This window comes from Oryzias latipes, chromosome 7 (genome assembly GCF_002234675.1).
Source record: "Oryzias latipes chromosome 7, ASM223467v1".
In the NCBI taxonomy this organism is placed as follows: domain Eukaryota; kingdom Metazoa; phylum Chordata; class Actinopteri; order Beloniformes; family Adrianichthyidae; genus Oryzias; species Oryzias latipes.
This window is the reverse complement of record NC_019865.2, coordinates 31,840,476-31,854,692: the sequence shown is the minus strand read 5'-3', so window position 1 is coordinate 31,854,692 and position 14,217 is coordinate 31,840,476. Positions and strand designations below refer to the sequence as shown.

General features: G+C 50.9%; 1 protein-coding gene across 3 annotated transcripts; it reads right to left on the bottom strand.

Annotated features, from left to right (window-relative positions):
* Positions 1-1,081: 1,081 nt before the first annotated feature.
* slc35a2 (solute carrier family 35 member A2) lies at positions 1,082-13,912 on the bottom strand. 3 transcript variants are annotated; one of them, XM_011472975.3, is made up of 6 exons: positions 13,531-13,912; positions 11,736-11,918; positions 9,577-9,728; positions 9,066-9,188; positions 7,067-7,644; positions 1,082-2,369 (listed from the first exon to the last, which is right to left on the bottom strand). In XM_011472975.3, exons 1-6 carry the CDS (start codon positions 13,592-13,594, stop codon positions 2,342-2,344), a joined length of 1,128 nt encoding a protein of 375 aa, XP_011471277.1. In that variant the 5' UTR covers positions 13,595-13,912; the 3' UTR covers positions 1,082-2,341. The 3 variants fall into 3 exon arrangements, 2 of the variants coding, with proteins under 2 accessions (XP_011471277.1, XP_011471278.1); XR_908387.3 differs by lacking the exon at positions 1,082-2,369 and adding an exon at positions 4,636-6,780 and having other exon boundaries at positions 6,863-7,644; positions 13,531-13,910; XM_011472976.3 differs by lacking the exon at positions 1,082-2,369 and adding an exon at positions 4,636-6,780.
* Between the last annotated feature and the right edge of the window lie 305 nt (positions 13,913-14,217).

Genomic DNA, 14,217 nt, shown 5'->3' with positions numbered 1-14,217 from the left:
GCACAAAATTAGGGAAATGCCAAATATTTTTGGAGTAATCCCAGTGATGAGTTCTTTGATTTAGTTTTCAATATTTTATAAGATTTAAAAATGATATAAACAGTAACAGGTTTTTAAAAAAACAAATCCCTCTGATCTGTTTCACAAAGACACACACAGGACGTCAAACAAGCAGAAATGAACTTATTGCTAAAAATGATGGCAGGAGTCCAGCTCTAAAAAAATGAATAATTGAGAAAATGGAATGATTTGATTTGGTATTTCTTATCATTCATTTTGCTTTGTTTTGTTCTGCTGCATGTTCATATTTGTATCATCTGAACAGAATGTATTTTTATGGAGAGCAAAGTATCATACATTATTCAAGGTTTAACTTGATTTATTCTGGATTCATATTCCTGTTTTTATCCATATTTATGTTCAAAAAGTTCAGTTTTAAAGGTTTAAAAGTTGAATGTGTTTTTAAATGTTCATCTTGTTCGGCTGAAACCTTAAGTATGTTTTGGATTTATGCCTCCTGTGGAGCTGAGTTTGACCCCCCCTGTCATGCGAGTTTATAAAATTCATGCATTTTGTGTAACATGGGTAAATAAAAATAAGGAACACCGGGGAGTAAGTTAGAGTTGAACCGCCACTGCCAGAGGACCTTCCGAGGAAACCAGCTCTGTTGTGGTGGGTCATTGGATGTGACTACTTCCTGGTCCAGGAGAGGCTGACAGTGGAGTCATTGAGAATGAAGCTTCTCCTGCAGGAGCTTGAAGGGGATCTTCATTTTTCCATCTGCATTTAGAAGCTTTCATGAACACGTGAAGCACGCTGTCGCCCCCAAGCGGATCACCGTGGAACTGCAGCTTTCTAAGTTCTGTTTAAGTGAGGAAGTGAAGAACAAATACTTCAACCTCTTCTTCTCTGAGAGTCAGAAAACAACACAGAGAAGAAAAGGTCTCCCTGATGCATCCAAACACACAGACAAAAGCTGAACATTTGTGAGTCTGACTTCCTGCTTTCTGTTTGTTTGCTGAATCTTTATGACAAACAAATGAAATGAATCATCAGCGACAAACAGGAAACTGTAAACATCCACAATAAAACTTCAGTCTGCTTTTATTTTGTCTGAACATGAACTGCACTCGAATCTGAAGGCACTTTGAGAGAAACAAACAAACATAAAGGCAACTTTTGCTTGAATAAATGTTACAAGTTAAAAGATGCATGTCAGTCTGCCTTCCAATAGTAGTAAAATATCCTAAATCTACAAGAGTTACAAAGTTTTTTCTGAAATAAATATTTTTCTTTTAAAAAGAATTGATTTCTCACTTTTAGTACAAAAAACATGTAATCTGACTCAAAACAGAAATGCAAAATAAGATAAATAAAATGAAGCATAGATAACTGCCTGAAAGGTCATTCTGGTCAGGAGTTATGTTTTGATCGTGGTGAGCATGAATGCATCACGCAGCTGCAACACAAAACAAACCTGCAGCTTATGAAGCGCCAGAGAATTCATTCATTCAGTCTTCATGTTCACAGAAAAATAAGGTCTAAACACTGGTATGGCGTGAAATGAACCAACATTTCTGTGCATCCCTCACAAAAACGTCACAGAGGAACACTTTGTAGATTAAAGTGAGGAGTTTCTGGCTGTGGAAGGAAACGGTTCCAGAGGCAGCGCGCTTCTGCAACCGTTTGTTCACAGTGGAGTGAGTGTTAGTTCTAATAAAGTCTGAATGTAAAGTCAGTAAACGTCCTGAAGTTCATGTGTGATCTCACAAGAAGACAGAAAACGTCAAACATTCAAAGAGAAGCTGTTTCATGAGAAAACAGAGCTCCTTTGAAATTTGATGGCAGTAAAGTAGTAATGTGCGTGGAAGTCCCACGAGGACGGGGTCACCTGTGAGTGGGCCGAGCGTGAAGGGCGGAGCTTGTTGGAGGCCGCCAGGTGTCAGGTCTGACATGAGTCTGAGCCCAACTTTCCATTCAACATTTACTACTTTTCATGCTTTCCATCTTCTGCTGGGAAATCTGGAAATCCCAGTTTTGTTTCCATTTGGTGTTAACTTCCTCTGAACTGGAGCTGCAGAATAACATGATTTTGGTTCTTGGTTTTCTGTTGAAAGGCCTAAAAGGCTGATCATCAACAGAAGTTGATCAGCTGCTGCACTTGGTTTCTTGATGACGTCAGTCCGGCTGGTCTGAGGAGTGTTAAAAAGCTCTGGCTGGTAGATCATCTGCTGCTCACATAGTGGATCCCACTCCAACAGCTCTGCAGGAGTGGGACTGCCCTCTAGTTTTATTGTGAAAGGTTTGGAACCCGGCAGGCAGGAAGTGGCGGGCGGTCGTTTCAGGATCCCTTCTGTTTGGCCGTACACCTACAGGACAGAGACAGGAGGAGGAGGAGCAGGAGGGGGAGAGGAAGAGATGTCATGCTGGTGGCTCTGGACAGATGTGTGGTGCTGAAGAGTTGGGTGGGAGCTGTTTGATGAAGATGAGGCCTGTGTTTGAGGCTCAGTGTTCGTTTCAGAGAGGTCATACACGGACATCGGTCTCAAACAAACAAAGGGAACATCAGTGGGCTGAAGTGGAGCTTGTGAGGACCCCCGTCTACCGGGTTATCGCTGTGTTCTGCTGTGCAGAAATGACAGACACGCCTCCTGTTCCCTGACCTGCAGCGTTTGCTTCATTTACTCACTTATTCTCCAGTACTTCGGTTGTTCAGAGACCAGAACAGACCTGCCGCCTGTGTTCAAAGGAGCAGGAGGAGGAGCCCATGAATGCCCCGTTGGAATCCAGCAGGACTCCCAGGAAATAAACCACAAGCTCTGAGTCCAAGCAGCAGACGCATCCGGCCGTCCCCTGAACCTCCCTCAGCCAGCAGGACGCTGGAGCACAGTCCCACGGTCTACACCTCTGAGGAGAGGGAGCACCTCCTCTGTCCTGGAGCCGACAAACAGCCAAAGAACCGCTCCGTGCAGAGCAGCACATCTGATCCTCACTCAGCAGCTTTTCTCCAAACCACCGCAAAGAGCTTCACCTGGGGTGGTCACCTGCCCGCTTACCTTTCATGGTACATGCACACAGAGCCTTGGCTTCCTGCCAAACCCCCTCAAGACTCCACTTCTTCCTGTCACTCTCTTCATCTGCCCTCCTGTTCCTCCTCGTCATCTTTCTCCATTCGTCTGTTTTTGGGTTGTGACCCTACCAGGCATGAAGAACTTCATTATCCTTCATCACTCCCCACGATCCACATGGGTTCTTCCTGTCCTTCCTCCTCTGCACACAGTCAACGTCTAGTTAAAGCCAACATTTTTCAAAGCTCCACTTTTTCCTCCATTTGCTGCTGTAGAAGCTGGAAAAACCCTAAGAACCTGCTTCCTTCTCTTCAGTCAGATCCAGAGTCCATTTTTGTAGTTTTATTTCAGCTGCAGCGGTGACTCTGAAGAAGATATTTTATTTTTCATTTTCTGTCTGAACTCTGACATTTCTGGACATCTTGGGTGAAGATAAAGAGGGTTGAACTCATGCAGACACAACAGTTTCAGGTCATTTGCAAACTGCAGTTGTCTTCCAAGCCACCAGGGGGCTCTAAACCGAAAACTAGGCATCTTTTCAGCACAAAAATCAGGTTATCTGTCCTCAACTGGCAGTGGTTTTGTTTTATCTTAACAATAAGAAGCAGTCAAGTGTTTTCGAGTCAAAACAATAAAAACAATCACCAAACTAGAACATTTGAGTTTACTGATTTTTGGCCCAGTTATTCACACAAACTATTAGTAGTTTTTTTATTTCATGAAACTGGTGCGTCAGAAGTGAGCTTTTACTTTGAAAGTCTTTATTGCAGCACTTGAGGATTGTTCCTCAGCCTCATCCTTCTCCAGTGGATGCTGGAGGTTTACCATTATTTTTCTGACCAAGAGTTGTTAGATTATTGATAATCCACGATATTTTCACTGCCATCAAGTTTTCTCATCAGTAAATGGGATGTTTTAACGGCTGACTTTGATGAAAGCTGAGTGAACCGTTCAACCTCCACTGCAGGAACCCTCACCTCACGCCTGAGTCTTTTAACTGGAACCTGAAACTATAACCAAGCTAAAGTGTCCATGTTGGATGATCCTGTGATGCACTCGGACATTCCTGATGTGGCGCCATCTTTAGGACTTTAGCAGCTGAGAAGAGGGAAAATGTTTCTTCTGGTTTCTTCCAGACAGCAGGACGTCTGTTCATTCCAACGCAGGTGGGGCAGAAAAGCTGGGCCTCGTTTACACACCGATGCTGCTCCTGTTGTAATAGTGGTGCACGTTTGTCATCTGCATTGTTGCTTTTATGAAAGTTGAAGGCAACATTTTCCTCACAGAAGTGCAACCAGTAGCTCCAATACAGATGCTTACTTCTTCATAAAAACTCATAATATGAGGAACTGTTGTGGCTCATTTCAGGGATTCGGACAACAGAACGTGGCGACCGTTACCCCCGTGGAGCTCAGCGGAGCTTCTGTTCATGAGGGTTTGGCCTGTCCATCAGCGGAGCGTCATGATTTCCAGCTACAGACTAACCTGAAGGATTACGGACCCGCTGACGAAAAGGTGAATCCTGAGACGTTTCACTGATCCTCAAAGTAAAGACAGACGGCGCAGGTTTGAGTCCATGTCCTTGTTTATATAAAACGCTTCCAAAAGAAGTATGTACAGATTCAGAAACATCATTACAAACACAATCAGAGCAAACAGGGGGTGAAGCTGTCTGAGGAAGAGGAGGCAGACCCTTCCCTGAGACCCGTCCCCTCCACGGCCTCACCAGAATCCAGAAGGTTCTGACAGGATTTGGTCTGATCAGCGCCAGCAGGGCAGCAGAACCAGACGAACTGCATCAGCGCAGCGGTTTCTGCAGAAACATTTACGTTCCACAGAAGATGTGGTCTCCAAGAGCAACGTTTCAACTTCTTCCACTTTTCTTCTTTACTGATTTTTTTGACAAAAACATCCACCAGGAAGCGAACTATGATTTCAAAGATGCTGCTGGTGCTCATCACAATGATGACAGCTGAAGATGATTCATCTAAAGCTGAAGCCAGACTGAGTCGTGACGATCCTCTCCAAAAAAATCCCTGAGAAACGGAAAGTTGTCCTGAAGATTAAACCTCCTGCAGGTTAAATGAAGGAGTCTCTGTGCGTCCGCTCTTCCACACGTCAGCAACACAATCCAACCGCTGTCAATCAAGCTAACGATCAGTGATGAAGTCATGAACACTGCCGCCTCCTCCTGAGCCGCCTCCTCTTCCTCACTCACTCACCCCAAATCAAAGAGGAAGAGCAGTTCCAGCCCCACATTCAGGAAAATGGCTCAACCCCCCCCCCCCCTCTTAAAGAAGACCCTTTCTTCTGGTTCCTCACCCAGTTTAAGTTTTTCTGTCTCAACCTTCATCTCACACCCGTGTCTTCATCGTTCAGACATGCAGGAGTCCTCTGTAACATTTTCATCTCAAGAGTGAAAACTTTCAGAAGGCAAAGATACACGAAGGTCCGTCTGACAGAACAACTTCCTGTTTCCTACAAGTGCAGGCCTGAGGGGCAGCTGCATGGCAGCCAGCCGTCCACAGGGGGCGCTCTGACCCTTCAGCCCCCATCCATGTCTATGGGGCAGATCATCAGACATTCTCTCCAAGAGCTGTCGTCTACATCTTCAGATATTCTGAACAGCTTTCTTTCCTTTCATGTTTTGGTTCCTAAAATGTCATTCTTCTTGATCGCAGAGCAGATGGTGGGCTGGAAAAGCCGTCTGTGAGCGACGCATCCGCCGTCAGCTTTATTGTGCAGGAAGATTCACACGTGTGACACTCAGCTTCTTCATTTGACAGATTCAAAATAAATAACCCGCAGCAGGAGCGTCCCGCAGCAAGAGCGTCCCGCAGCAGGAACGTCCCGCAGCAGGAGCGTCCCGCAGCAGGAGCGTCCCGCAGCAGGAGCGTCCCGCAGCAGGAGCGTCCCGCAACCGAGCATCCCGCAGCAAGAGTGACCCGCAGCAGGAGCGCCTCACATCAGAGGGGCTGTTCTACTGCAGCGGTCATGTGGGAGGCCGTCTTCTTCCAGGAGAACGGGTCAGAAAAATGTCTTAAATGTTCTCCAAAGAGGAGCAAGCGCTGCAAACGACCTTTGAGGAGCATTTTGGCCGGGGACAGTTACAATAATTACAGACATGGCCGCCTCCACCAGAGAGATCAGATGAGAACCCCCCCCCCTAAACACCGTGAAGCAGATAAGATCAGAGAAGGAGGTTCAGCCAGGCGCCTTTGATGTTCTCAAACTGTTTTAGAGTCACCAAAGACCAGAACTTCATCACCATTTGATCATGTGATCCATCATGTGATCCATCATGTGATCCATCATGTGATCCATTATGTGATCCATCATGTGATCCATTATGTGACCTCCCAGCGCCACCACCGAATGGCTTCTGTACACGTGAGTGGAAAAGGCACCGAACACCAACCGTCCAGCATCTGGAAGGAAGATGTTTCTGCTCTGCAGCGCCCCCAGGCTGCAGAGCAGAAACCCCACCCGGAGAGCTCCGCCCCCCAGCAGCCAGAATCAGTCATCAATTCAGCGTAAGGCATCTCTCTTTCATTCAGTTAGTGAAGATTAAGGCAGAGCGGACAGACAGACAAAGGTCAGCGTTTCAGGCCCCGCAGCTCCTTCCTCCTCCTCATCCTCCTCCTGCTGCACTGTGAGAGGCTCCTGTGTGAGATGGCCAGCAGAGGCAGGAGGACTAGCGCCTCCCTAAGCTCTAAGGAGGAGAGAGCGGAAGGGGTTAGTGTTTGAGGGAGGAGGGAGGAGACCGTGCTTCTTCACCTCCTCTCACAACAGACCATAACAGCAGGGAGGAGGAGTCCGGGAGGAGGTGGAGAGTAGAAGGCTGACAGCAGACAAAGCGGAAAAAGGAGATTTCCTCCCGTGAGCAGCAGATGAAGCTCAGAGAAGGTTAGTTCCACAGCTGACCCCGCAGACAGAAACAGCAGGTAAGCACCAGGAGGCGCCACAGAGAAACAGGAAATCACTTCACCAGCACTGACTTTGGCAGAAACGCCTCCATCTCCACGCCTCTGTCCGTCCTCGGCAACGCCGAAGACTCAGAGGAAGATGAGGAGCTCGACGACACCGAGCTGCTGGGTGATCTGGGAAGGCTGTACATGTAGACGGCACCAATGACAAGCCCCGCCCCCGCCGTGAAGAGCAGGTCCACGTGGAAGCTGAACAGGAAGATCGACATCACCGTGGAGACGATGATGGAGAAGGAGGTGGCGAAGCCTTTCAGGATGTTGTCCGCGTACTTCACCACCATTGCCACCAGCAGGCCCCCAAAGGCCTGGTTGAAGATGACGCACCACACCATGCCGGTGTATCCGAACAGGAAGCCGCGTTCAGCCACGGCGGCGCCGTCGTTCCACCAGAGTCCCAGCAGGCCAAGCGCCGTGCCAAAGATGCCCAGCTGCACGTTCCTTATCCATACGGAGGCAGAGCTCCCCTTCAGGATCTTCTCAAAGTAAACGCCTGCAAATCCAGATGACAGGCAGCTGATCACCACGGCAACCACGCCCACCATGTAGTTTTGGTTTGCCATCGACGCCTCCTTGTTTCCTTCCTGCTGAACCTGCAGAGACCACAGACGCCCATGAAGCTGCAGCACACCAGGCGGGTCAGAACTCACAAGAACCAGAACCAAGCTGGACCAGAGCTCCGGCCGAGATTAAACAGACAGCTTCTACCCCACAGCAAATACATCCCATCATTTACGCAAGTCTACCTGTGGCTCTGTGTCCCTGCATGAGGACACTTCTTTCCCATTTGTGCTTGTAGCTACTGGACCTGTACCGGAAACCTGATCGGTACAGGAAAAACCCGATCGGTACTGGAAACCGTATCTATACCGGAAACCCGATCGGTACCCCAAAGGTGGGAGTCCCTTCCTCTTGTCTCAAACATTGTGACACTGGTCTCCCGGTTTCATTTCCCAACAGTTCGGATCGTCTGAGTCAACTTCCTTTGACTGACATAGAGAGCCGTAAAATAAGGAGAATGGCACCTAAATGCCACACGTATTATCCTGTGTAAAAGTATTTAATAATAATAATAATAATAAATGTTATTTAAATGGTGCCTTTCTGGGCAGCCAAGGTCGTCTTAGAGGTACAAAACAATCATAAATCACAGGAATAAAACTGTAGTTCAATTCATAAAATGATTTGAAAAAAAACATTGAATTGAATATCAAATTTAAATTTAATTTTAAATTTAATAATTTAACCCTAAACGTAAATATAATTTATTTAAAGTTAAAATTATTAAATTTCAAATGTAAATTAAAAATAAATTCATGAGGGTGGGTATGCTAAACTGAGGGAGAGAGTCTGGGTTCTGTAAATCAGAGGGAAGTAAGTTCCAGAGCTGGGGGGCAGAGTGGCTGAATATTCTGCCCCCCCATGGAGACGAGACGAGCGGTGGGGGCAACTGGCTGGAGGCAGACCTGAAGGAGCGGGTGGGAGCTGGTGGCAACATGGATAGGGTCAGACAGACATGGAGGGGCGGGGTCATGGAGGGCTCTGAGGGTCAGAATGAGGGTTTAGGAGTTGATCTGCAGAGGCAGTGGAGCTGCAGGACGGCCGGTCTACTGCTGTCGTTACAGACCATGAAAACCACTACCATGCTTGAAATAATGAAAGGTAAGGTAAGAGTCTCTCTTTTCTCCGTTTAATCTGGTTTTATTTACAGGATAATTGGCAACAGGGCGCCATCTGCTGGAGGGGGCGCCAAATCCCAATAATTAGATGTTAATTTTTTTAACAGTCTAAATATTAAAAATTAGTAATAAAATGTTTAAAAAAGATTCCTTTTCGCCTAGGGCGCCATACAGCTCAGGGCCGAGATTGGTTGGCAATGAGAAAAGAGGGGGGCCTTTTACTCTGCAGTACCGTGCTGCTTGAGGCCGTCGCTCCGCCCGAGGCTGTCGCGCCTCCGGCCTCTGGCAGCGCGGCGGTCTCTGGCACTAATGTGGCGCGTCTGCCAGACACTCACCTGGACGATTGCGACGCCGGCAAACAGCAGCAGCAGAGAAATCCACTGAACCCGAGACAAAGACTTTTTGAGCATCAAGACGCTGAAGAGAGCCGTGGTGAGGATCTTCAGCTGGTACGTCACCTGGGGGGGGCGACGAGGGACACTACATTAGCATTTAACACGATGAAACAGACTCAATCCTACAGAAGAACGATACTTCTGCCTCAGTGGTTTTCTCCTGTCTAGATCTCTTTGGTCTTAACCAGATGTTCCTGTCTTTCTGGGTTTGTCTCTTTCTGTCCATTCAGAATAAAACTTGTTCTCCTTCACTGAGACTGGTTCTGCTGGAGGTTTCTACCCAATCTTTCTCCCTTTAAACGCAGAGTCACGTGTACAGGCTGGTTTGCAGTTCAAATAATCTGGACTATACTGAATTTTTGGCTTTGTAGTGAACGGCTCACGTATAGAGAAACGTGTTCAGGAGGACCAGAGGCTCTGACAGCAGGAAGAGGTGAGGATGGAGGATCACCTGGAAGGTGGCGGCTGGCAGGTTAGAGATGGCGATGTACTGCAGGTTGTTTTGCAGCGTGTAGATGAGAGCTGGAATGGCGAGCTTCAGTGTGTCTCTGTACTGAAACACGATGGAGTTGAGCAGGAGGTGGAGCGTCTCCTTCAGGTTGACTGAGGAGACACACGACTCAAGTTAGGAGGGAAAAGGACTCCTCACAAGGAGCTGCCACAGGAGGAAATCATCTAGATGAGCCTGAACGTACCCTCTGCCGCAGACGGGAACGTACCCTCTGCCGCAGACGGGAACGTACCATCTGCCGCAGACGGGAACGTACCCTCTGCCGCAGACGGGAACGTACCCTCTGCCGCAGACGGGAACGTACCCTCTGCCGCAGACGGGAACGTACCCTCTGCCCCAGACGGGAACGTACCCTCTGCCCCAGACGGGAACGTACCCGCTGCCGCAGACGGGAACGTACCCTCTGCCCCAGACGGGAACGTACCCTCTGCCCCAGACGGGAACGTACCATCTGCCGCAAACGGGAACGTACCCTCTGCCGCAGACGGGAACGTACCCTCTGCCCCAGACGGGAACGTACCGTCTGCCGCAGACGGGAACGTACCCTCTGCCGCAGACGGGAACGTACCCTCTGCCGCAGACGGGAACGTACCCTCTGCCGCAGACGGGAACGTACCCTCTGCCCCAGACGGGAACGTACCCTCTGCCCCAGACGGGAACGTACCCTCTGCCCCAGACGGGAACGTACCCTCTGCCCCAGACGGGAACGTACCCTCTGCCGCAGACGGGAACGTACCCTCTGCCGCAGACGGGAACGTACCCTCTGCCCCAGACGGGAACGTACCCTCTGCCCCAGACGGGAACGTACCGTCTGCCGCAGACGGGAACGTACCCTCTGCCGCAGACGGGAACGTACCCTCTGCCGCAGACGGGAACGTACCCTCTGCCGCAGACGGGAACGTACCCTCTGCCCCAGACGGGAACGTACCCTCTGCCCCAGACGGGAACGTACCCTCTGCCCCAGACGGGAACGTACCCTCTGCCGCAGACGGGAACGTACCCTCTGCCGCAGACGGGAACGTACCCTCTGCCCCAGACGGGAACGTACCCTCTGCCGCAGACGGGAACGTACCCGCAGACGGGAACGTACCCTCTGCCCCAGACGGGAACGTACCCTCTGCCGCAGACGGGAACGTACCCTCTGCCGCAGACGGGAACGTACCCTCTGCCGCAGACGGGAACGTACCCTCTGCCGCAGACGGGAACGTACCCTCTGCCGCAGACGGGAACGTACCCTCTGCCGCAGACGGGAACGTACCCTCTGCCGCAGACGGGAACGTACCCTCTGCCGCAGACGGGAACGTACCCTCTGCCCCAGACGGGAACGTACCCTCTGCCCCAGACGGGAACGTACCCGCTGCCCCAGACGGGAACGTACCGTCTGCCCCAGACGGGAACGTACCCTCTGCCCCAGACGGGAACGTACCCTCTGCCGCAGACGGGAACGTACCCTCTGCCGCAGACGGGAACGTACCCTCTGCCCCAGACGGGAACGTACCCTCTGCCGCAGACGGGAACGTACCCGCAGACGGGAACGTACCCTCTGCCCCAGACGGGAACGTACCCTCTGCCGCAGACGGGAAAGTACCGTCTGCCGCAGACGGGAACGTACCCTCTGCCGCAGACGGGAACGTACCCTCTGCCGCAGACGGGAACGTACCCTCTGCCGCAGACGGGAACGTACCCTCTGCCGCAGACGGGAACGTACCCTCTGCCCCAGACGGGAACGTACCCTCTGCCCCAGACGGGAACGTACCCGCTGCCCCAGACGGGAACGTACCGTCTGCCGCAGACGGGAACGTACCCTCTGCCCCAGACGGGAACGTACCCGCTGCCCCAGACGGGAACGTACCGTCTGCCGCAGATGGTTGGGTGTGAGCAGCTCAGTAACCTTACCGCTTGTGTCATTCAACTATATTTCAGCTGCCAATAGAATGTGTCTAGAAAAGCTAAACTCAGGACAAACATGCGGACATCTGGAGTGATGCTGCTGGTCAAGGACGACCATGAAACAGCCACAAAGTCCCTGCTCGGAGCCCCTGAGCTGTGCGTCCGTCCGCTACCCCTCAGACCGCACAGGGACTGACGGATGCACTTACATCTCTTCTGCAGCAGGATGATGACCAGACACGTGCACACCTTCAGCACTTCTGCCATGACCACGGCCGACGTGCTGAAGAAGCGCTCGCCCGGCAGCGTGCGGACGTAGCGGATGCTGAGGATGAGCGATGCATTCTGGACCACCAGCACAGCCAGGCTGATGTACTTCAGCTTCCTGTTGACTGCAGGAAGCAGAGCAGAAACACGGCATGAGAAAAGAATCGTCATAGACGTCCCCCATGGCAACAACAACAAAAAAAAGCTGAAGTTTTTGCTTTAGACATGAAACTTGTGTAACAACGTCCTGCACTTGATGGACCTGCTGTTGCTTGGACTGTTGTTCTGCTACGACAGCAGAAGCCGGAGGACAACATCCTTTCCCTCAGCAACACCATCACACCACCACCACCATGCCCGGCCGGCTCTTTTCTCTGGAAGTCGTCCCGTCAGTCCACAAAATATTCGCCCTAAAGGTTTTGGGGAAGATCCGGATATTTGGGTTTGTTTAGCTCAGCAGTGTGGGTCTAAGGAGAAACGAGGCGGCCTGAGCCTCCTACTGGTGCAGCACAGAGAGGTTCTGTCTCAAGCCCGGCGGGTTCTGTTTCAGGGAACCAGCGACGGCTGGATGTGGTTCCGATCATGAAGATGTGGGTCTGAGGACAGACAGGGAAGGCGATGAACTGCAGCTTGGGGGGGGGGGGGGGGGGGTCTGGAGACGGTTCAGGGGAGTGTGTGGAAATCTGAGTGTGGGACACAAAGGGGGCGGGGCTTGTTTATCTCTGCCATCACCTTTATCTAACCACCACAGGGTCTCTGTGACCCGACCTTGGATTGAGATGCAGACTAGCTTCTCCACTGCTTTGACATCAGTTTCACTGATCGGGTTCTGTGGACGCGCAGAGTCCAAACGCCACCGGACCTTCTGAGTCCAAACCAACCAGGCTGAAGCAGAAACCCTGAGATTCTGAAGACAAGTCCTCTGGTTGATCAATGGAACCACGTTTCTCTTCCTCTTCTTTATGATGCATCCTCTCTGGATCCACTTTGGAACCGGTTCTGTTGCAGAAGATCAACTCTGCTTCAGTGCTTGACGCTTTCTTGGTTTGGGGATTTTTTTTACATTCAGTTTGGTTGACGACACGATCAGGAGAAGCAGGTTCAGGCCCTGAAGGTGTGCTAGAATTTGACCCGGTCCAAATACGGGTCCAAAAATCTGACCACCTGTTCTTTCTGATCACAGAGGAGCAGAACCAGTGAAGGCCTCTCCTCCAGCAGAGTCAGGCCCACATTAGAGTGGACCTGTGACCAGAACAGTTCTGGCTGAAGACACAGATTCCCTTTGGTTCCGTCTCTGGCAGCCTGAACTGACTGATCACAGGTTGGTTCTGCTCTCGGACGGTCATGTTTGCAGAAGGTCGGAACCCCTTCGCTCCATCCAGCTCTGAGTTCTGGTTCCGCTGAGCTTTGGTCCCATTCACATCCACTCATTTCCGGGCCCACGCAGACACACCTGAGGCTCCACGTCAGCAGCCGCTCACCTCCTCAGCTCACCTGAGCCGCGGCCCGGCAGAAATGGTTCGGTTCGGTTCTAGCTGAGGCGTGAAACTGATCCACTTCATTTGAGCTGCGCGGGTCACATGACGGACGCGGTTAGCGTCTGGGGTCCGCGTCCGCGGCTCAGTCCGTCTACGTCAACACGCCATTAACCGAACTAACCTGGTCACTCAGACCAGCCACGGATGTGCGCGCTGAGGAGCCCCGCAGGCCGCGAGGACTCACCTGAGCTCGACTCACCTTCGTTCTGGCTGCAGCTCGTGGCTCTGTCCTCCGCCCCTGTGTCGTGTTTCCCCGCGGTCATGGTGCGTTCCTGCGCCCTCCCGCCGGACGGACCGAGCCCGGTTACCTCCGCTAACTTTCTGCTAGCCTTCCGAGCAGTCCCCGCTCGCGGTTCTGACCCCCTGCAGGTTCGGCTTCCGGTGTGCTATTACTGCCTTGCCCCGAGTGAGAACCGGTGGCGGGTCTGCCGTTCAGCCGTGACCAGAGTGAGGAGGAACGGCGGAAGGAGCCGCCGGGACATCAGGAGCAACGGCTGTGAGGTGTCCAGGAAGTGGAGGACTGCGGGGAGAGGATAGCGGGGGGAAGACAGGAGGTCTCACTCTGCGCAGATTACGTGTTCTAGGACTACATTTGATCAATTAATGGATTTTTTGCAGAATAAATTAATTTTTCACACAACTTAGATTTCTATGTGAGTGTATTGACACGTTATCAGTCATTGTTTTGTTTTAGAAAAATGAACAAAGGAGAAAACAAACTTCTGCGATCAGACATCCGCCGTCAAAGGAAGATCTCTTCTTACATAAACGATCACTCACTTGTTTATCCTCAACGAAAGCTCCTATTGGCTGCAGGAGCCTGTGACGTTTGTGTTTGGCTCCATCTGCTGGTGATCAGTGATCCTACACACACACACAAACACAA